This window comes from Hyperolius riggenbachi, chromosome 2 (assembly GCF_040937935.1).
Source record: "Hyperolius riggenbachi isolate aHypRig1 chromosome 2, aHypRig1.pri, whole genome shotgun sequence".
In the NCBI taxonomy this organism is placed as follows: Eukaryota; Metazoa; Chordata; class Amphibia; order Anura; family Hyperoliidae; genus Hyperolius; species Hyperolius riggenbachi.
In genome coordinates, this window is record NC_090647.1 from 290,044,356 (window position 1) to 290,068,473 (window position 24,118).

Genomic DNA, 24,118 nt, shown 5'->3' on the forward strand with positions numbered 1-24,118 from the left:
TATATATATATATATATATATATATATATATATATATATATATATATATATATATATATATATATATATATGCAATTAAGAAGGCAGCTGCAGGCATTCTCTATTCGAATATGCCAATATACAGTAAGGCTTGTTGTGCTGTCAGTAAAATGTGAAGAGCATTGTTGATACTATTCTTCATATCTGGATGAGAAGCTACATGTGATTGATATCCAGCTGAGATGCTACATGTATTTTATTCTATGTATTGTATACTGTATTCATTGTACCATGTGAACCTTCCATGCAATCACACAGTTAACACTGCCAGACTTAAGTTCTAGATTTTGACTAATTCAGTACAGTTCTATCAAACCATGATAGACAAAAACTTCAAAACATCAAAGTTAGATATCTCAATATACATGAAAGCCTAGCTACAGTCATAATAGTGTATGAATGCTTTGAGGCCCAGTGGAGAGAGAGAAAAATGTACCTGAAAGGGCCCATCTGTCTGGCTATGTGCTCAATTTTATATGCAGCTATCTGAATTGGCAAACCACTAGAATTCACTCAAGGGGCTTGATTCACAAAAGAGTGCTAACTGTTAGCACGGCCGTTTTCACGCGAATTTTCGCATCGCGCGCGATCGCGAATTTTCACGCGAAACGATAACGTTTTCGCGCGCAAACGCGAATTTTACCGCGAAATCGATAACGTTTTCGCGCGAAAATTCGCGATCGCGTGCAATGCGAAAATTCGCGCGAAAACGCCCGTGCTAACAGTTAGCACTCTTTTGTGAATCAAGCCCAATGGGCTCGATTCACAAAGCGGTGCAAAGTGTTAGCACCATGGTGAAAAGGCCCTTATCACGCCTAAAGTCACTTTAGGCATGATAAGAAGAAACTCGCGCGAAGTTGCCGCGCGTACGCGCGTACGCGCGTAAGTGCGCGCGCAACACCCGACGCTTCGCGCGAAGCTCCCATTAAGCCCTATGGGACTTTGCGCGCGCTCTCACGCGCGTACGCGCGAACGCGCTTACGCGCGGTAACTTCGCGCGAAGAGCAGGAAAAATCGGTGATAACTCAGTGGTGAAAAGGTCATCACGCCTAAAGTCTTTTAGGCGTGATAACTGGGTTATCACCGCTTTGTGAATCGAGCCCGATGTCTGCATACTGTTCTTTTTTACGTAATCTGTGTGAAAAGAAATTGTCATACAGTTGGATAGATTTATCAAGCTAGCAAAGATTTGGCACTGATCTACCCCCAAACTAGCTAATGTAGCATATCTCATTAGCAATGTATTTTTCATGATCAGAACTGTGAACAACAACATAATATGATTTGCAGCCACAAAAAGGCAGAAATGAGGTGCATGTGTAAGAAGTAGTTAGATGCACACAATTGCAATTTTAGTTGAGTGTTTATGAATCAAGATGCATTACTGTTCTAAATAGAAGGTGTAGTCCCTAATTCACTAAGCTGAGAGTTTATACATTGTTTTTTCTTTGCTGAGTGCTTCCGTGATTGCCTAGGCAGAAAGATAGTGGTAGAAGAAGTATAAAAATGGGAGCACATTTCTGGAGCCATATGTCTGCAAGTTCCCCAATAAGTTGCTGTACAAAGATGGCAACCCACACATTTATTAACTGATGGTATGCAGTGATCTCCTAGTAAGATTAAAGTAGAAGGAAAGAAGAACAAAGAAGATGATAGAAGACAAAATAATTTATGAAGAATTATAGAAATGAAAGGAAAAGGCAGAAGTATGAAGAAGAAGATGACAGTGGAAGATAGAAGTATATAAAACAGAGCAGATGTCAACATAGGATTAAACAGCTATGGAGTAAGAAGTATACAGAAGGGTACAGAGGAGGTGTCTTTAATTTTTAAATCAATTTTCATAAATTATTTTTTAATTTGTGTAGTAATTTTAAATAAACTATAGTGTCTGCTTTTTACATACCCATTATGGTAAATTGGTGAAGGTTCAAAAATAACCCCCTTTCCAGATTGTTTTTAAAACAGGGTTGGACAGCTGGGGTCCCCTTATTAATAAATGAGTATTCAAATTCCATCATTAACCCCCCCCCCCCCCTTACTGTTATTCCTGCCCCCTCTCCTTGGCCCTGGTGCTCCTTGCCAAAAACACTGGACAAGAGTGCTCTGCAAAAAGGGAAGTGGGGGAGGGGCTTTTCACTTTTGCAGTATAACCCCCAGTATTGTGGACCATGCAGGCTGGCATTGCTCAGGATATGGAGTCCAACAGGTTTCATAGGGCTTGATTTAAAAAATGGTGCTAACTTTAGCACTGGCCCTTAGCACGTCTAAACTCAGTTGAAATGTGAGAAGTAGTGATCGTGCGCAAAGTACCGCGCGCAAAGTTTTGCAGGGCGCTCCGCGCAAAGTGCCCACTAAAGCCTATGGGACTTAGCGCGCGCATAGGACTTTGCGTGCGCAAAACTGATTGAGAAAACTGGTGCTAACCTACTTAGCACCCTGGTTAGCACGCCTTAAGACTTTAGACGTGCTAGGTAGGTTAGCACCGCTTAGTAAATCAAGCCCATAGTGTACAAAATCCTTGACTACTGCCTGTAAATGTGACAAAGGGTTAATAAATAAAAATGATAAACATCATGAATATGTTTTATACCAGTTATGGACTGGTGCTTGGCCATTACTTGCCTAGTGAACACATACTTGCTAGTCCTTGGCTGCCATGTGTTTACTTTGCTTTCGTAAATCAGCCTCTCTGTGTACCTGCTTTGCAAGGACTGCTGCATACAAGAACCTAATACAAGTAATCTTGCCAGGAAGGATTCAGTGGGTACCGTATAGTGAGGAAATTGGTCTGAATTGTGAACCTCCCAAGATAGGTCACGCTTCCATTGTTCTGTGCTATTCTCCTTTTTCTCTCAATACCAATAAACATGAGCATTTACGTATCAGTCAGCTATTAAAATATGCTGATTATGGTTGGATGGAGCTTACATATGTGACTACTCTCAATACTCTATACGGAGCTTCAGAGAAATAAAAGTTACAACACCTTTCCTATGGCATTTTAATATTAACGACAGCTGCAGAGAAAATGTATCAATTCATATTTGAAGACTAAAGATGCCTGACCAGAATATTACACAAGGTCATCATCATCCTGCTGTATCATTGCTCAGATATCTCCTTCCCATGTAAGTAGTTTAGCAGGGGTGTGTGAATAAGGTCTCATTTATACAGGCAGTTATGCCAACACCTGGAAAGCTGCATATAGCCAGCTCCTAAAGATTATGTACCTAATAAGTTGCTCTTATAGCTGCACCTCTGAGGTAAGCTATATCGTTCACAGTGGAATATAGCAGAAATACCACTGCAGTTTAGAAGTAGCTGAGGTTTACATCTATTAAAAGAATGAAAAAGACTGGAGCCACTGATAATACAGTAGAGTCATGCTTATCTGGAACTCTATTAACTAGAAGTCTCAACCAACCAGCACAAATCACCGGCAGTACTCACAGTGGCGAAGGCCAACTTTTTGGGCTGTTTGTGGGTTCTGCTTTGCTTAAAGAGAAACCATGACCAAGAATTGAACTTCATCCCAATCAGTAGCTGGTATCCCCTTTTACATGAAAAATCTATACCTTTTCACAAACGGCTCATCAGGGGGCTCTGTATTGCTGATATTGTGGTGAAACCCCTCCCACAGGAAACTGTGAGGACCATAGTCTGTGAACCTCGTTGCATTGTGGGAAATAGCTGTTTACAGATGTTTTCAACTGCCAAAAAAGCAAGCAGCAGCTACTTCCACTGACATTATCTGCCAGCAGTAAAAATGTCACCATGTGATAAATGTCAGAATATAAATCGGGGAGAGGAAAGATTTTACAGTGGGCAAACACTGATTAAATTATTTATACATAATTATTGTAAAAATGAAGCTTTTTTTTATTACATTATTTTCACTGGTGCTCTTCTTTAAAGAAATACTATCAAAGAAACTGTTTTTCTGGAAACCTCACATTCCTATAGAGCTTTTAGCCAGCAACACAAGAAAGCTTTTCAGAGGTCACTCATCACAGCCTGTGTTAAAAAATTAGCTTTGTTTATCAACTTGTGTCGGCATCGAAGCTTGAGCTGTACCATGTGGGAAGGTTCCACCTCTCTGTTACTATTCACAGAGGAATGATTTACTGTTATATATTGTCTATATATATATATATGTATATGTCTGCTTTATATCATTCTAAACACATTTTACACACAAGATTATTGCCAGTGAGGACTGTCTCTATATGCTGGGTGTGCTGGATACAGTCCTCCATAGTAATGCTCACAGTGAGAACTGTTTTCTGTCATTTTTTTCTTCATACAAATAAATAGATGAGAAAAAAAAGCCTTTGTATTGCTATTTGCTAGTAATTACTGGAAATATATGTGGCATTTAGAATTTTATTTAACGTTGATAGCTGTCCTTTAAAGACTGAGTTCCACGACTTCCCTAAGGTTAATATACTTTTTAATAATGTATTTTAACATATAATACAGTGTTCAGGGTATGTATACAGAGAGGAGTATAGTACTATATTAGTGAGGCCTATTTTTAACATTGAGTCTTGAGCAACCAGAAAGCCCACTTATCTGGCATCAGCCGATCCCTATCAGTGCTGAACAACCAAGACTTTGCTGTAATAGCATGTTTACTGTACCACATCCTGTAAAGTGAATTTTATTTTAGTAGAGTATTGCTCCTTGCCCGATGACAACATTTAAACTGTCTCCAAAGCTTGGAACTGGCGTAAGTTGCAGGTAGTCAAAATAATTATTTAACTGTACATTTGTCTGCTGAAATGATTTGTGAAAATAGTTTTGTGCAGCCAGAGAAGAAAATAACCATGTGAGCTAACACGAAAACAAGCTTGACAATATAAGCAGCAGTTCTGCAGGCACAGACCTTGCGCTGTGCCTGGTGTACCTAGTAAAGTTCTGACATTTTGACAGCTTGTTTAAACAACACAGCAAATGACAAATACATATTGCAAGAATGCTGTTAGGTAATACTGAGGACATTGGCTGCAGTGTAAGTCATGAGTCAAATGCAGTTTAACAACAGGCTATACTAATAAGACCCATAAGTACAGTGGCTTGCAAAAGTATTCAGCCCCCTTGAAGTTTTCCACATTTTGTCACATTACTGCCACAAACATGAATCAATTGTATTGGAATTCCATGTGAAAGACCAATACAAAGTGGTGTACATGTGAGAAGTGGAACGAAAATCATCCATAGTTACATAGTTATTTTGGTTGAAAAAAGACATACGTCCATCGAGTTCAAACAGTATAAAGTACAACACCAGCCTGCTCCCTCACATATCCCTGTTGATCCAGAGGAAGGCGAAAAAACCCTTACAAGGCATGGTCTAATTAGCCCCTAAAGGGAAAAATTCCTTCCCGACTCCAGATGGCAATCAGATGAAATCCCTGGATCAACATCATTAGGCATTACCTACAGTGGTGTGAAAAACTATTTGCCCCCTTCCTGATTTCTTATTCTTTTGCATGTTTGTCACACTTAAATCTTTCTGCTCATCAAAAACCCTTAACTATTAGTCAAAGATAACATATTTGAACACAAAATGCAGTTTTAAATGATGGTTTTTATTATTTAGTGAGAAAAAAAAACTCCAAATGTACATGGCCCTGTGTGAAAAAGTGATTGCCCCCCTTATTAAAAAATAACTTAACTGTGGTTTATCACACCTTCAATTTCTGTAGTCATCCTCAGGCCTGATTACTGCCACACCTGTTTCAATCAAGAAATCACTTAAATAGGAGCTATCTGACACAGAGAAGTAGACCAAAAGCACCTCAAAAGCTAGACATCATGCCAAGATCCAAAGAAATTCAGGAACAAATGAGAACAAAGTACTGTAATTGAGATCTATCAGTCTGGTAACGGTTATAAAGCCATTTCTAAAGCTTTGGGACTCCAGCAAACCACAGTGAGAGCCATTATCCACAAATGGCAAAAACATGGAACAGTGATGAACCTTCCCAGGAGTGGCCGGCCGACCAAAATTACCCCAAGAGCGCAGAGAAAACTCATCCGAGAGGCCACAAAAGACCCCAGGACAACATCTAAAGAACTGCAGGCCTCACTTGCCTCAATTAAGGTCATTGTTCATGACTCCACCATAAGAAAGAGACTGGGCAAAAACGGTCTGCATGGCAGATATCCATGGCGCAAACCACTTTTAAGCAAAAAGAACACTAAGGCTCGTCTCAATTTTGCTAAAAAAACATCTCAATGATTGGCAAGACTTTTGGGAAAATACCTTGTGGACCGACGAGACAAAAGTTGAACTTTTTGGAAGGTGTGTGTCCCGTTACATCTGGTGTGGAAGTAACACAGCATTTCAGCAAAAGAACATCATACCAACAGTAAAATATGGTGGTGGTAGTGTGATGGTCTGGGGTTGTTTTGCTGCTTCAGGACCTGGAAGGCTTGCTGTGATAGATGGAACCATGAATTCTACTGTCTACCAAAAAATCCTGAATGTCCGGCCATCTGTTTGTCAACTCAAGCTGAAGCGATCTTGAGTGCTGCAGCAGGACAATGACCCAAAACACACCAGCAAATCCACCTCTGAATGGCTGAAGAAAAACAAAATGAAGACTTTGGAGTGGCCTAGCCAAGTCCTGACCTGAATCCTATTGAGATGTTGTGGCATGACCTTAAAAAGGCGGTTCATGCTAGAAAACCCTCAAATAAAGCTGAATTACAACAATTCTGCAAAGATGAGTGGGCCAAAATTCCTCCAGAGTGCTGTAAAAGACTCGTTGCAAGTTATTGCAAACGCTTGATTGCAGTTATTGCTGCTAAGGGTGGCCCAATTTCTTTTTCACACAGGGCCATGTAGGTTTTGAGTTATTTTTCTCACTAAATAATAAAAAACATCATTTAAAACTGCATTTTGTGTTCAATTATGTTGTCTTTGACTATTAGTTAACGGTTTTTGATGAGCAGAAACATTTAAGTGTGACAAACATGCAAAAGAATAAGAAATCAGGAAGGGGGCAAATAGTTTTTCACACCACTGTAGTAATTGTAGCCATGGATGTCTTTCAACGCAAGGAAAGCATCTAAGCCCCCTTTAAATGCAGGTATAGAGTTTGCCATAACGACTTCCTGTGGCAATGCATTCCACATCTTAATCACTCTTACTGTAAAGAACCCTTTCCTAAATAAATGGTTAAAACATTTTTCCTCCATGCGCAGATCATGTCCTCTAGTCCTTAGAGAAGGCCTAGGGACAAAAAGCTCAACCGCCAAGCTATTATATTGCCCTCTGATGTATTTATACATGTTAATTAGATCCCTTCTAAGGCGTCTTTTCTCTAGACTAAATAAACCCAGTTTATCTAACCTTTCTTGATAAGTGAGACCTTCCATCCCACGTATCAATTTTGTTGCTCGTCTCTGCACCTGCTCTAAAACTGCAATATCTTTTTTGTAATGTGGTGCCCAGAACTGAATTCCATATTCCAGATGTGGCCTTACTAGAGAGTTAAACAGGGGCAATATTATGCTAGCATCTCGAGTTTTTATTTCCCTTTTAATGCATCCCAAAATTTTGTTAGCTTTAGCTACAGCGGCTTGGCATCGAGTACGATTATTTAACTTGTTGTCAATGAGTACTCCTAAGTCCTTCTCCAAGTTTGATGTCCCCAACTGTATCCCATTTATTTTGTATGGTGCTAGACCATTAGTACGTCCGAAATGCATGACTTTACATTTGTCAACATTGAATTTCATCTGCCATGTATGTGCCCATATAGCCATCCTATCCAGATCCTGTTGCAATATGACACTATCTTCCTACTAGGTCATTAATAAATAAATTGAAGAGCACTGGACCCAGAACAGACCCCTGTGGGACCCCACTGCTAACAGTCTCCCATTTTGAGTACGATCCATTGACCACAACTCTTTGTTTTCTGTCCATTAGCCAGTTCGCTATCCATGAACACAGACTCTTCCCCAGTCCTTGCATCCTCAACTTTTGCACCAGACTTCTGTGGGGAACAGTGTCGAAGGCCTTTGCAAAGTCCAAGTATATCACATCTACAGCATTCCCAATATCCATATTACCATTCACTACCTCATAAAAGCTGAGCATGTTAGTCAAACAGGACCTGTCTTTAGTAAACCCATGTTGATGCTGAGAAATAAGATTATTTTCTACTATGAAGTCATGTATAGTATCTCTTAGTAACCCCTCAAATAGTTTGCATACAACTGATGTTAAGCTTACAGGTCTATAATTTTCTGGATCTGATTTTTTGCCCTTCTTAACCACTTGAGGACCCACCCTTTACCCCCCCTTAAGGACCAGCGCAGTATTCTGTGATCTGTGCTGGGTGGGCTCTGCAGCCCCCAGCACAGATCAGGCAGCACGCAGAGCGATCAGATCGCCCCCCTTTTTTCCCCCCTATGGGGATGGTGTGCAGGGGGGGTCTGATCGCTCCTCTTGGCTGGCATGTTGCGGGGGGGGCACCTCAAAGCCCCCCTCCGCGGCGAAATTCCCCCCCTCCCTCTCCTACCTGTCATCCCCGGTGATCGGGGCTGCACAGGACGCTATCCGTCCTGTGCAGCCAGTGACAGGACGTCCCCTGTCACATGGCGGCGATCCCCGGCCGCTGATTGGCCGGGGATCGCCGATCTGCCTTACGGCGCTGCTGCGCAGCAGCGCCGTACAATGTAAACAAAGCGGATTATTTCCGCTTGTGTTTACATTTAGCCTGCGAGCCGCCATCGGCGGCCCGCAGGCTATTCACGGAGCCCCCCGCCGTGAATTGACAGGAAGCAGCCGCTCGCGCGAGCGGCTGCTTCCTGATTAATTAGCCTGCAGCTGGCGACGCAATACTGCGTCGCTGGTCCTGCAGCTACCACTTTGCCGACGCGCGTTATGAGTGCGCGGTCGGCAAGTGGTTAAATAATAAGAAAACGTGGGCTGTACGCCAATCCACTGGGACTCTGCCAGTTGCAAGAGAGTCACAAAAGATAAGATAAAGGGGTTTATCTATAACTGAACTTAATTCCCTTAGGACCCGAGGATGCATGCCATCCGGGCCAGGTGCCTTGTCTATTTTTAATTTATTTAGTCTTGCCTTCACTTCTTCCTGCGTTAAGTATTTAATATTACAGTTAGAAGATTAAGACTTTTCCGCCTCTGTAGTTTGCAACAGTGCTCTTTCTTTTGTGAAGACAGAAGCAAAGAAAGCATTTAATAACTCTGCCTTACCTTGGTCATCCACCATTGAGTTCCCACCCTCATCCTTTAGGAGTCCTATACAGTCAACCTTTCTTTTTTTAGAGTTAATGTACTTGTAAAACTTTTTTGGGTTAGATTTGATATCCTTAGCGATTTGTTTTTCAGCTTCAATCTTTGCCTGCCTAATTTCCTTTTTACAATTTTTATTGCACTCCTTATAATTGCTTAGTGCAGCAATTATAATTGCTTAGTGCAGCCTCGGTCCCCTCCTGATTCCAAACATATTTTACAAATCAATAACTGCAAAGTGGGGTGTGTGTAATTATTCAGCCCCCTTTGGTCTGAGTGCAGTCAGTTGCCCATAGACATTGCCGGATGAGTGCTAATGACTAAATAGAGTGCACCTGTGTGTAATCTAATGTCAGTACAAATACAGCTGCTCTGTGAGGGCCTCAGAGGTTGTCTAAGAGAATATTGAGAGCAACACCACCATGAAGTCCAAAGAACACACCAGACAGGTCAGGGATAAAGTTATTGAGAAATTTAAAGCAGGCTTAGGTTACAAAAAGATTTCCAAAGCCTTGAACATCCCACGGAGCACTGTCCAAGCGATCATTCAGAAATGGAAGGAGTATGGCACAACTGTAAACCTAACAAGATAAGGCCGTCCACCTAAACTCACAGGCCGAACAAGGAGAGCGCTGATCCGAAATGCAGTCAAGAGGCCCATGGTGACTCTGGACGAGCTGCAGAGATCTACAGCTCAGGTGGGGGAATCTGTCCATAGAACAACTATTAGTTGTGCACTGCACAAAGTTGGCCTTTATGGAAGAGTGGCAAGAAGAAAGCCATTGTCAACAGAAAAACATAAGAAGTCCCATTTTCAGTTTGCCACAAGCCATGTGGGGGACACAGCAAACATGTGGAAGAAGGTGCAGATGAAACCAAAATGGAACTTTTTGGCCAAAATGTAAAACGTTATGTGCGGCGTTAAACTAACACTGCACATCACTCAGAACACACCATCCCCACTGTCAAATATGGTGGTGGCAGCATCATGCTCTGGCGGTGCTTCTCTTCAGCAGGGACAGGGAAGCTGGTCAGAGTTGATGGGAAGATGGATGGAGCCAAATACCGGGCAATCTTGGAAGAAAACCTCTTGGAGTCTGCAAAAGACTTGAGACTGGGGTGGAGGTACACCGTCCAGCAGGACAATGACTCTAAACATAAAGCCAGGGTAACAATGGAATGGTTTAAAACAAAACATATCCATGTGTTAGAATGGCCCAGTCAAAGTCCAGATCTAAATCCCATCGAGAATCTGTGGCAAGATCTGAAAACTGCTGTTCACAAACGCTGTCCATCTAATCTGACTGAGCTGGAGCTGTTTTGCAAAGAAGAATGGGCAAGGATTTCAGTCTCTAGATGTGCAAAGCTGGTAGAGACATACCCTAAAAGACTGGCAGCTGTAATTGCAGCAAAAGGTGGTTTTACAAACTATTGACTCAGGGAGAGGAATAATTACGCACACCCCACTTTGCAGTTACTGATTTGTAAAAAATGTTTGGAATCATGTATGATTTTCGTTCCACTTCTCACGTGTACATCACTTTGTATTGGTCTGTCATGTGAAATTCCAATAAAATTGATTCATGTTTGTGGCAGTAATGTGACAAAATGTGGAAAACTTCAAGGGGGCCGAATACTTTTGCAAGCCACTGTACATTCGGCCAATGACAAATACTGAAACATAACAGAATTTTTGTTTCTGAACAAAAACATCTGATATGAATCTATGAAAAGAGTCCTCATTACTAGTCTGCAGCTTAATCAGCCGTGTCCCCTTTACCATCGTTCCACAGTCTATAAAATTCTGTTTAGCAGTGCATTAGAGTATGACCTACATAAACAAGCCAAGGATTCCACACTACATGTGTGCTGCCTGAACCTCTACCCAGGAACTGAACTCTACATACATCATTAGTGGGCAGCAGCAATACTTGCTTTTTTCTAGTCATTCCGTTAGCAGGAAAATGAAATCAGCAGAGGTTGTAGACAGCAACACCTACCCCCACCTTTTCCAAGCCTCTAAAGCAAAATTAGTCAACTTTTTTTTTGTTTTTTTATAACATATCTTATAAAACAAGTAGAATACTTAAAAGTGAACTTGACCTGAGTACAATTATTTAAAATAAACACATGTTGTATATACCTGCAAATGACATTACATACTTACCTCGTCGTCAGTTCCTCTCAGAAGATGAGCACTTTTTCTAACAAAGATCCCTTCCAGTTCTGTCAAGATTTTGTCAGAATTGAAATATATTAGTTTCTTTTAGATATACGGTATATCAGTGGCGGTCAGTTATAACTGAAAGGACAACTGATGAGCAAGGTAATGTCCATGTTTCCCTATGGCTCCAGTGGGTGATATTACAGTTTTACATTGTGCTGACCAGGAAGCTGTTATGGGGTATGGGGCATTTTCAAAATGGAGGATGGAGAATTCCATTGATCACAGCGGACAAACAGGACGCAGGTGAGGAGATGAGTCTGATGAGTAGACTACATGGGAATTAAGTATGACCTGTGTATGTTTATTGTGACTTTTAATTTTCAGTTCAGGATTGCTTTAAAGTTGTAATTTAAACTGCCACAGGAACATGATAAGGGGTCAATGATACCCATCCGGGGAATTATAAGAAGAGTTTTTCAGACCCCTCATATTAACTATGTTGTAAATATTTAAGTTTTAATTATGACATGTGGTTTGCACAAGCAAGGAAATACTACCTAGTAAACGCACTGCCTAGCACTCAACAGCATTTCAAATATGTCATTGATATTTGTGTCTGTTCTTTGGATGGTGTGAACAGAATGGAATTCCTAGAAGAGAGACAGCGCATCCTGTGTAACCATAGGGCAGATTTTCTAAAATAGCATTGAAAATGTTTCTAACTAAAAACAAAGAATCGAGGCACACATTTGTACAGCTGGTATGTTGCTTTTTTCTCAGAAGTAAGGAAGATGTGATTCAACTCTTAACGAAGCAATATTTCTTATAATTATTTAGCTATAATGTAAAGCTCCTGACAGCCTTTGCCAGTGCTAGAGTCGGTCTGAGTTCTGTTTCATTGCACCTGTTGGATTTAATACAGCTGGCATTTCTTTTCAAAGATTTGAATCATGATGTGAAGGGAACTGTATAAATAATATGAAAGATGCATCTATGGGCAAACTACTGGCAGCCCTTTGCTTTGTCGTGTGAATTGGACTATTCAGTAAAAATAATGCCAATTGCAATCTTGATGTAAAACTGCAGTTACCCCTTAATAGCAAATAAACTATTTCTTAATTGACCTTATTACAGAAAACATATCAAATGTACATCTATGTTGTAACCCTCTGATTGAATTATCATTGCAGGTTTCCAATATCATCACATAGGAAATTAATGACATAGTAACTGTTAACGGAAAAACAACTTAACAAATGGCCACTAGTTGATACTAGTATGTAACACTTTTCTTCCAGCTGTGTTTCAGCTAGTGTAGTTTATGGGATGATAATCTGATCCTGTATAATGTCTAGATAGTTTCTATGTAGCTTTGGCACTCCTCGATTGCACTTGCTCTGAAATCCCTGATAGGTCCATCTACATTTGGGCTTTCAATAAAGGAAGCCCCAACTGTACCGATTGTAGCAAACCCCCTTCCCCACCAATTATGACTGCTCCATAATCGCCTTGGCTGAAGTAAGTTAAGGTAGAATTTACAATAGCTGTCACTACAGTCAGCACAGTACCAAGGAAAAAAGAAAAAAAGATAAAAAGCTCCCATCTCCTACAGTCGCGTGTACACGATCAGGGCTCACCCAGACATAGACTGTTAAACAGCAAACATCATCAACATAGATGCCATAAAACAGTATCCATTATTGATGAATTCAGCACAGCAGCACAGAATTGCAGCTAACATGTTTGGACCCACATAGGTGTTTATGCTATACTGTTATATAGACACAAATGACTGCAATATATAGCACTGACCCCCATAACCTGTCCAAAGGGTAACCCCTAAGGCAGAGGTCATACTTGTCTTTCAATTTTCTACACTTTTCAGAAAACTGAAAGAAAAGTGTGACTCCTGCCTTACAGCAGCTAATGTAATTTATAGAGAAAACTGACGAATTGCACGCAAAATATGCCCAAAAAATATGCATTCAAGTGTGACCTAGCATTGAGTTCTCAGTTGAAATCAGTTTTTCTATGCAGAAAACGTGCATGAAAGCCAAGTGTGACCCCTGCCTTAGACTTTAACAGGAGTGGAGCCAGGTAGCAGGTGAATATCATTAAAAACAGTATTGACACAAGATAATTCTAAAATAAATAATATAATAAATCCTATTAAAAACATAAATGTGGTAAAATATGGCAAAAAATTAGAGAGCAAATGTGAAATTCAGTTAACTAAGTGGTGGCCATTCAAAACATCAAACTGGGGTCCACTTGGCATTAAGTCCCCCAGGGGCCTTTGAGGCCTGAAACCCACTAGAAAGTGCAAAACGCTATTGCAATCTCTAGCGATTTGTAATAGCTTTTTGCAAGCGATTTTGGGAGCAATTTCCCTGCTCCTATATAATTCATTGGAATGGAAACACTCCTAAAATGCTGCATGTCCTGCGATTGCAATTTCCTTAATCGCAATCGCTGTAACGGAATCTGTCCCATCCATTTACATTGGCAGAGCATTTTGGGAAATCACTAGTGATTGAAAGCGCTCTCTAAACGCTAAAAAAAATGCTCTAGTGGGTTCCAGGCCTCAAGATGAAATTTTAAGAAAGCCTTCCTCGGTAACAATACTTTGCTTAACCACCTGAGCGGTCTGGACGAGCTCAGCTCGTCCAACACCGCCGAGGCTGCCGCTCAGGCCCTGCTGGGCCAATTTTAATGAAATAAAAAGCAGCACACGCAGCCGGCACTTTGCCAGCCGCGTTTGCTACCTGATCGCCGAGGGTCCCCCCAGCCGCCCGAGCCCAGCGTAGCCGGAACAAACAGTTCCGGCCAGCGCTAAGGGCTGGATCGGAGGCGGCTGACGTCAGGACGTCGGCTGACGTCCATGACGTCACTCCGCTCGTCGCCATGGCGACGAGGTAAGCGAAACACGGAAGGACGCTCATTGTGGCCTTCCGTGTTACTTCTGGCCGCCGGAGGCGATCAGAAGAACGCATCCGGAGCGCCCTCTAGTGGGCTTTCATGCAGCCAACTTTCAGTTGGCTGCATGGAATAGTTTTTTTTTTATTTAAAAAAAACCCTCCCGCAGCCGCCCTGGCGATCTTATCAGAACGCCAGGGTGGTTAACTCTCCCCATCTTTTAGGGGGAAAATAATTTCAAGACCCAGAAAAAAGGACATGTCCCCGTGCTAGACACTCAAACAATGCTTGGCAAAGTTCAAAATATTACTTGTCAACCAAAAGGATCATCTAAAATGTTCCACTATACTAATTAAGTAAGTGGCCTGCTCATACACCCACATACTGCAAATGACAACTAGTACAGTTAGCAACATAAATACAGTTAATTAACTGTTCAATAGAAAAGGTTTTCTGATTTTATGTTTAATAGAAAATGTGCATGCATCTTACAAATTTAGATGGAGTTTGAAAGGTACAATGCTAGGAAGTGGTAATTCCACATCTCAAGGACTCCTTAATAGACAGACAATTTTGGTTCTCATGGTATTTCTTAAATTTTTTCATCTTATTGTTCCACTGCTCAGGTTGTTGTCATATGAGTAATTACGCCAGGCCCTACTAAACCCACCCACCGGTATATCTCAAACAGTGTGTGGTGGATTATACCTTGATGCTCTTAAACTGATGTTACATAGTTACATAGTTACATAGTTATTTTGGTTGAAAAAAGACATACGTCCATCGAGTTCAACCAGTACAAAGTACAACTCCAGCCCGTCCCCCACATACCCCTGTTGATCCAGAGAAAGGTGAAAAACCCCACAAGGCATGGTCCAATTAGCCCCAAAAGCGAAAAAGTCCTTCCTGACTCCAGATGGCAATCAGATAAAATCCCTGGATCAACATCATTAGGCATAACCTAGTAATTGTAGCCATGGATGTCTTTCAACGCAAGGAAAGCATCTAAGCCCCCTTTAAATGCAGGTATAGAGTTTGCCATAACGACTTCTTGTGGCAATGCATTCCACATCTTAATCACTCTTACTGTAAAGAACCCTTTCCTAAATAAATGGCTAAAACGTTTTTCCTCCATGCGCAGATCATGTCCTCTAGTCCTTTGTGAAGGCCTAGGGACAAAAAGCTCATCCGCCAAGCTATTATATTGCCCTCTGATGTATTTATACATGTTAATTAGATCTCCTCTAAGGCGTCTTTTCTCTAGACTAAATAAACCCAGTTTATCTAACCTTTCTTGGTAAGCGAGACCTTCCATCCCACGTATCAATTTTGTAGCTCGTCTCTGCACCTGCTCTAAAACTGCAATATCTTTTTTGTAATGTGGTGCCCAGAACTGAATTCCATATTCTAGATGTGGCCTTACTAGAGAGTTTAACAGGGGCAATATTATGCTAGCATCTCGAGTTTTTATTTACCTTTTAATGCATCCCAAAATTTTGTTCGCTTTATTACTACATAGTTTCGAGAAGGTTTTAGATACTACTTCACCCTACTCAGAATAAGTTAATTACTCATGTAATGTGAAAGCCAAATAATCAATGATGGAATAATGAACTTTCAGAGGCAGTAAACAATAAATAAAGATTACATAGTCACTGCAGATTTGTCTTCTACAAATTAAAGCCTAGGTGTAGAACATTCTTTAATGGCTCTCTGAAGTATACCTTTTTCACATAAGTGCAGCAAAGTGGCAAGTAAGGATGAACAAAATGCAGCCTTAAGGTGGCCACACACGATACAATAAAATGATTCGATTTTACGGCAATTCGATAAATATGATAGGACCTCCCGAAAAAATCGAACTTTTTTTTTCTATTCGACTGAAAAATCCGATCGGATTTCCCATTTTTTTTTCGATTTTTATCGATCTGGAATGCTGGAAAATTGTCTTCAATATTTCTGAAGATTGTATGGTGTGTGTTGGATTGTCAATTTATTAATATACACACCCTAGCAATTTTCTCAGAGTTTACAACCATTTTTCTCATAATTGGGGAAAATTTGAACAAATGTATGTGGTACATTGGTCATATTTTTTAAATATTACAATCAGTTAGAAAAATGTATTGCAATTCTTGAATTCAAAAGATATTTAAAACATTGTATGGTGTGTTTGTGGCCACCTATACCTTTAGTTGGCATTAGATGAATTTTAAGAAAGGTTGACTTCAAGTACCAATTTGACTGGAAACAGCGGGCTTGTGATCTGATCACCAAAAAGAAGGATGAGAGGAGCCTCACCAGTCTGGGAAAGGCAAGTGGAGTTTTGTCTATTAACAGCCCTGGTGGAACCACCTGACACCCACCACCAATTGGGAAGAGCCCAATGGGCTCAAAGACCCTTGCCAGGTAGATTTGTATAACGTTGAACTTTATCATTGACACCACTATTAGTAAGGTCCACTTTTAGGATGCATAAATCAAAATCTGAGATATGTAAAGTGCAAACCAAGTTACTGTATACTGCAGGACAGCAGAGCCAGATCACCCACAAAGAACTGTTGGCCAATGGCCATTTCCTCCATGTGGCAGTTACAGCAGACCACTGCACAATAGCAGCTTGGTCATACCATGTCAAATAAGGGGCATTAAGTTCTCACTTACCCTATAGTACAGCCAGCATCTGCTTCAATAATCCATACACAATTTAAATTGTGATCATACGGTGCAGGATAGCCAGGAGACAACACTCTGCCAACCTTCTCTCCACGAATGATGCCCCCACATTCCGCTAGGGAGAAACATAAAAGTATAACAGTCATGAAAAACAGATATCAGAATTTATCATGCTCTTTCAAGGGGCAGGCATTTGTCATTCTTTTTTACATACCTACGCACAAAGGCAAAGGCTGGTCCCAAACTCTTCGTTCACCTGTCAAACAGACTAAAAAACGGCTGCCACGCAAGCTATAACCAGGATCACAGCTGAAAGTGACTGAGCTTCCTGCAAAATGCCCCTCATCTTTCTCCTTGTAGCCATATAATGGCGTCCCTGGATCCTCGCACTTAATCAGCTCGAAACCTGCAGTGTGAAGACAAGGACATAAAGGGAAGACATGATAATGCTGTAGGACTGCTCTGTTTGCCTGCGGCACCGTCACTTAGTCAGCGGGAGAATAATTACAATTAGTGCCAGGTTTGGTGGCATTAAAAAGTGTTGGAGAAGTATGACAGTCTTGTCATTCTGCCGTCAGTCATGGCCACAGGGGACAGCATCACACTGTGGTATGTTAGAATAGCATACAAAATGAATTCAAAATACAGACAAACTATGGGATAATAAAATAAATATGCAAACGTAGACAAAATTAAATACAAGTTAGCCCATAAAAACGAATGCATGTTGTCTCAGAGGATGGCCATTTGCTAACCACACCATAGAGACAGGAAGCCAACAGAGTTTAATTTGACAGGCAATTAGCCACTGAGTTGTGGAAGTTATGTGACTGTAGTCACCATAAAAACTCATAAATTCATAAAGAGCAAAACTAAAAGCTCCTCTGTGATTTATTTAGATCTACAGTATCCTACATTGTTACACAGCATATCAAATCTCTCATTGGTAAGGAAAACTATGCAAATAGATTGGTTTTATGTAGTTTAAGACATTTTAATTCACTTAAAGGAGTACTATCGATTGAAACAACTTTTTTTTTTAATACTCTATATTAGTGTACACATTACCACTAGTGCTAGGGGCACTCTATTTATTCACCCAGGTCTCTCTCTTGCTATCCCTGCTTAAAAATTCATTTCTCACACAGCTCATAATAGTTTGGGTCACCCTGAGCTGCTTGGTTACTCTGTCACACAGCTCACAAATATATTTCACTGTGTCACTCACAGCATGCAGGAGACATGAGGAGAAATAGGCTGATCTGAGGTGGTAACAGGTAACTAAATGAGATGGAATATTGCTGGAATATAACTAGCTATAAACAATAGTCTGTGTTTACACTCAGTCTGGCTGCCTGCTTGTGGTGATTCACTCCAGGCTGCATCCACTTTACAAGCTGCTGAGAGGGGCAGACCACTGTTTACAATTAGCATTATTAGTATCTTTATCAGTCAAGAGAAGCAAAGATAATAAACACACATTGCTAGAATCTTTAACCCCTTACCACCATATCAATAAGATTCTTTCAGCAAGGTGATAATTAAACTATAAACTGAGGAGTTGATAGCAACTCCCCTGTGCAGACATGGGCTTAGCCCTCTGGGAGCCCTCAGCATATAGATACATTTGTATCAAACACTGACGGCCAAAACTGACGGAGGATTTTACAGCTGAGAGGAACAGCTGTGTGAGGAATCAAATTGCTCCTAGTACTTGTCCTAATGTGTGCTACAACATACATCATTTAAAAATAAATGCATACATCGATAGTATTCCTTTAAACATGATGGCATCTATCTCTCTCAATCTCTCTGTCAATCTATGTGGGATTTCAGAGCTGTTGACCATTTTATCTATTCCAAATTGGCTATCATCGAGCAGATCGTTCTCTATAGTTGGCCATGGACTGAAAAGGGTGATGTGAAACTTTAAGAATATCACATGTATAAACTTCACCCACCACACCTGACAAACAGTTATCTTCCAAAAATGCAATAGCCAAATACTCAATCTCATGTGCTGGATCTTTAGTCAGGGTAAGGTTGGCACTGCATACCTATGGGAATGTCAGTCATTATTGAATGGACATTACCCATTCCTCGCTGCACTGCTGCACATATGCTTAGCATAGGATATCTGAAATGAACCCACTAGGCATTATTTCAGCAGATAGCAATACCTATGTTATCATGACCTTGAACATAGAGCAATTATGTTCATGTTACTGATGTATGTGGAACTGGATTTTACACAACCTTGTCTTGATAAAATGCATGCGTTTGAACACATATACTGTCCATATGTTTGGATGCACCTTACACTATTTTAGGTGCACAGCAGAAGTGTGAATAAGTCCTTTATGGAATATGAAAAGAACATGCTCTGTATTTCCATATAGGATTAACACTATATAATTTATACAAACAAATTATAGCCTCTCTTGAGCTGAAGTTGCATTCATCACTTTCTACAAGGTTTAGGCAGGGAGTGCACTTAGTAGAATTGCATAGCAGAAAACCCATGTAAATTACCCTGGGTAACGTATTACAGTTGCTCAGGGGTAGCTGTAATAAATAAGACAGACAATCACTATATTTACCCTTTTCTCATTTAAAGGGACTCCGAGCAGTGCAGAAACTATGGAAAGATGTATATCATTTTAAAGCTCTCTTTCTCCTCTTTCCAATGATATATAAACCGTCGCCCTACGCCTTTTAGTTTTCGCTATTTTCGCGATTGAAATTGCCGCGACCGCAATTTCAATCGCGAAAATAAAGAAAACTAAAAGGCGTAGGGCGACGATTTAGGTGTCGCCAGAAAGAGGAGAAAGAGAGCTTTAAAATGATATCCATCTTTCCATAGTTACTTGTATTACACAGGACGACACTTTCCCCAGTGTCAGCAGCTCCATTCAGCAGAAAAAGTCGGCCTGTGTAATACAATGTAACTATGGAAAGATGGATATCATTTTAAAGCTCTCTTTCTCCTCTTTCTGGAGATACCTAAATCGTTGCCCTACGCCTTTTAGTTTTCTTTATTTTCGCGATTGAAATTGCGGCCGCGGCAATTTCAATCGCGAAAATAGCGAAAACTAAAAGGCGTAGGGCGGCGGTTTATATACCATTGGAAAGAGGAGAAAGAGAGCTTTAAAATGATATGCATCTTTCCATAGTTTCTGCACTGCTCGGAGTCCCTTTAAAGTGTTATGAAACTCAGCATTTTCTTTTTTTGGTCTAAGAGATTCTTTTCAGCAAAAAAGGTACTACCAGAAAAACTACTGGTAGCAGAACAGCATTCAAACATTTAAACACAGCACTTTCTTTTTGCAGTGGGAAGCTTAACACTGTTGCCTAGCTTGAGGTGTATCTTATAAGAAAACAAAGAAGATAAACACTGCTAGCAGTGTCTGAATACAGCTGACTACACTGGATATATTGTAATATATAAATACACCAGCTAAGTAATGGCAGATTTTAGTGCAGATAATTGGACTTTGGGAACTTTTTAAACAGACAATAATACTTGTGCACAAAAGCAAATATGATAACTGTATAGGTAAGGAAAAGTAGGAAAACATGTTTTTACTGAATGTTATGTCAGAGTTCAATCCCCCTTTAATCTTAAATGTGTGTGTTTATTTATTGGACATAAATGTGAATTACTAAACCCTTTTCATCAGTGATTAAATGAGCACTATTCAGGAAAGTGTTGGAACAGCAATTTGGGGATGTAATGTTATTCAAGACGCTGATTTTAATGCTTATTTTTGTTACACTTACATAGAGTGGTTTTGTAAACCATTCATTAATGTTGTGCATTGCCCTTTAAACTAAATTAGTGGTGCCGAGCTTAATGTTGCATTATTTATTAGGCATAAGTGCCATAAACAGTTTGTGAGAGGTACTCCACCCACTTAACTTGTTTACATAAATGAGTTTGTGTACTTTTCACTTAATGTTTTTACATGCAGCTTTTTAGCCTGTTATATTTGATTTAGCAATGAATATGTTTTGTCACAAGTGTTTGTACCAACTTAGTCTTATTTATGTGTTAAGAAAGGGTCAATTTCTTTAAATGATAAATTCTTATTTAATCAATGTATTTCTCCTGTAAAGTTCTGTATCGCCTTCTCCCTTCATTGATCCCTCACATCAATTAGTATATTAAAGGCAACCAGGTTATTATGTCCTCGTGTTGTGCACTGAAATCTTTGCCAGAAATATAAAGAAGGAGATAAAACAGAACTGCAAACTATGACATATGTTGATTCCATAACAAGGCTGCTTATTACTTATAGGTACAAAGGACTAGTTGCCTACTTTTCTGTAATCACCAAAAGACAGAAAGTAACGAGAGAAACCTCAGATGTAGATGTTCACATTGAAGGAAAAACAGCAAAAAATGCAATTAGTTACAGCAGTAGCTGGAAGAATTTCTCTATAAATAAATAAATACAATAATAAAAATAATAAATATACATTATATGTGTGTGTGTGTGTTTTTTTACTTCTGTGATATATATATGTTTTTTTACTTCTGTTTTCCCATGATACCTCAGCAAGCAAAAAAGTACTTAAATTAGTTGCCCCATATTAACTGAAATGTATTTTTTTTTTACCTACTAGAAAAGTGATGTTGCTTGTAAAAATAATCCCTGACGATAAGTATTCTTTTTTTTCAGTTACATCTGACTCTGATTAAAAATCAAAACTCAATTTTTAACCCTTCTTTCTATTTCTATTATGTGTATTTCTTAGTACATACTAGGGATGGTCGGAAATGCCAATTTCCAATTCTGCGGTAAATCCGCATTCCACCATTGCCAAATACCGATTCCGCTTTCCGCTACCAATTTCCGCATTCCAATGCGGAATTTCCGCCGGAAATCGCGGAAATTCCACCCGACTTTAACATCGATTTTCTCAAAAACTATAAGGTCTTTTTGAAAACTTTTTTTGCATCTTGTTCAGGAGATTCTGCTTAATAAACCCTGAAAATTTGGTGTGTCTAGGACTTATGGGGGCTTTGCTATTAACCACTAAAGTCGGCAGATTTTTACTGTAATGTAAATGCAGAAAATAGGCAGATGCGGATTTTCTGCATTTTACATTACAGTAAAAATCCGCCGACTTTAGTGGTTAATAGCAAAGCCCCCGTAAGATACCTTGCTTATCTTACAAGACTATAACAAAGCACATTCTGCCTGTGTTACAACAGCATGACTTCATAGTTAAAGTCCAGGTGCTAAACTGCCTTGTGTGCAGTCCATATCTTTCACCTAATGAAAACACTTGGGGCTTGATTCACTAACCGGCGCTAAGTCTAAGTGTTAGTGTGCGCAAACCACAGCGTTAGGTGGTTTGCGCCCACACATTTGATACAGCCCCGCTCACTGCGTGCGCAGCACGCAGCCCGGGTAATAGTGCGCTGTGCTGCCCCTTAAAAGTCGCACCCGGTGCAACGAAAATGGCGCATTGGGTGCCCGTTAGGGAGCGCTGTGATGCGCCGCTTTGGGGGCACTCAATGCACCATTTTCGTTGCACCGGGTGTGATTTTTAAGGATTTTTAAGCCGTTGAAATTCTATATCATAGTTACATAGTTATTTGGGTTGAAAAAAGACATACGTCCATCGAGTTCAACCAGAGAACACAGTACAACACCCGCCTGCTCCCTCCCATATAGAGATGGCCCGAACAGTTTGCCGGCGAACGGTTCCCGGCGAACTTCTGGGGTTCGCGATCACGGAGAACTGCAAACTTTTCCGGAAGTTCGGTTCGCCCCCATAGTGCATCATTAGGGTCAACTTTTACCCTCTACATCACAGTCAGCAGGCACATTGTAGCCAATCAGGCTACACTCCCTCCTGGAGCCCCACCGCCCCTTATAAAAGGCAGGCAGCGTCAGGCTTTTCACTCACTCATGTCGTGTGCCTGCAGTAATTAGTGAAGGGATAGCTGCTGCAGACTCTCATAGGGAAAGCTTAGTTAGGCTCTTGTAGGCGTCTTAGCTTGCTCCTTGCTGATTCTTTTTGCTAAAAAAGCACCCCACAACAGCTCTTTTGAGAACAAATCTTGTTCTTGTGATCTATTTTTTTTCTTTTTCTGTGTGTCCCACTGACACTTGTGTTGCATAGACAGCCTTGCTAATTCCTACTGTGTGTGCCCCTGCCAGGCCCAGCACATTCAGTGACTACTACCTGTGTGTGTGACAGGTGCACATTGTAATACCCACTGCATATACCTACCTGTTGTTCAATGTGCACCCACCCACCTATGTGAGTGCACGCAGTGTCACTGTGCCTGTCCGGTACCTGTCTGTGTGTGACAGGTGCACATTGTAATATCTATCACTGCATATACCTACTACTACCTGTTGTTCACTGCAGTGCACCCACCCACCTACGTGAGTGCACGCAGTGTGATATACCACTCCGTGCATACCTGTTAACTGCACCTGTGTGACTGCACATTGTATTACTCAAGTCAGTGCATACCTTTCACTTGAATGGATGGCAGACTTGCTCTCCATAACAGATTCTCGTTACAGGTAGTAAAGTCGATCAGTGTCATATACAGCAGGGCCTCGAAAGTCCTCCTGTATTGTTATTTTTGGTCACTACCTCGGGACGTGCATGCCATGCCTGCTTAGCTGCCTTTCTAGGATGTGTGGTAGCCGATCCTGCTCCTTTGCCCACAGCGTGCCTGCTGCCTTCCTTTGATGTGTGGTGGTGGTAGCCGTTTCTTAGGCTCTCACTCCGGACCGGAATCGAACCCTGATTCCCCGGCCATTACCCGTGGTCACCAGGTTACTGAGAAAGTACCATAGAAAGTTTCACACAGTTGAATGAATGGCAGACTTACCCTCCATAGCACATTCTTGGCAAATGCTTTTGTTTGGTTTGTCTTGCGCTGGGTCAAAGGTCCATCTGACCAGAGACGCCTGGTCTGCAAAGCATGGTCAGGGCAGGTACATTACTTATACAGCAAATGGGTCCTTACGTGGATGTGCAGTGGTGGTAGCCAGTTCTCAGGCTCCCAC

At 40.8% G+C, this 24,118-nt stretch overlaps 1 protein-coding gene across 5 annotated transcripts in view; it reads right to left on the reverse strand.

The window, feature by feature from the left end:
- CSMD2 (CUB and Sushi multiple domains 2) overlaps positions 1–24,118 on the reverse strand; it is a 1,291,405-nt gene that overhangs the window by 271,918 nt on the left and 995,369 nt on the right. For all 5 annotated transcript variants that reach the window (XM_068268938.1, XM_068268934.1, XM_068268936.1 and 2 more), the window contains 2 exons: positions 17,293–17,484; positions 17,067–17,193 (listed from right to left, as the gene is read on the reverse strand). In XM_068268938.1, the coding sequence (XP_068125039.1) occupies positions 17,067–17,193; positions 17,293–17,484 (319 nt within the window). The remainder of the gene's footprint in view (positions 1–17,066; positions 17,194–17,292; positions 17,485–24,118) is intronic.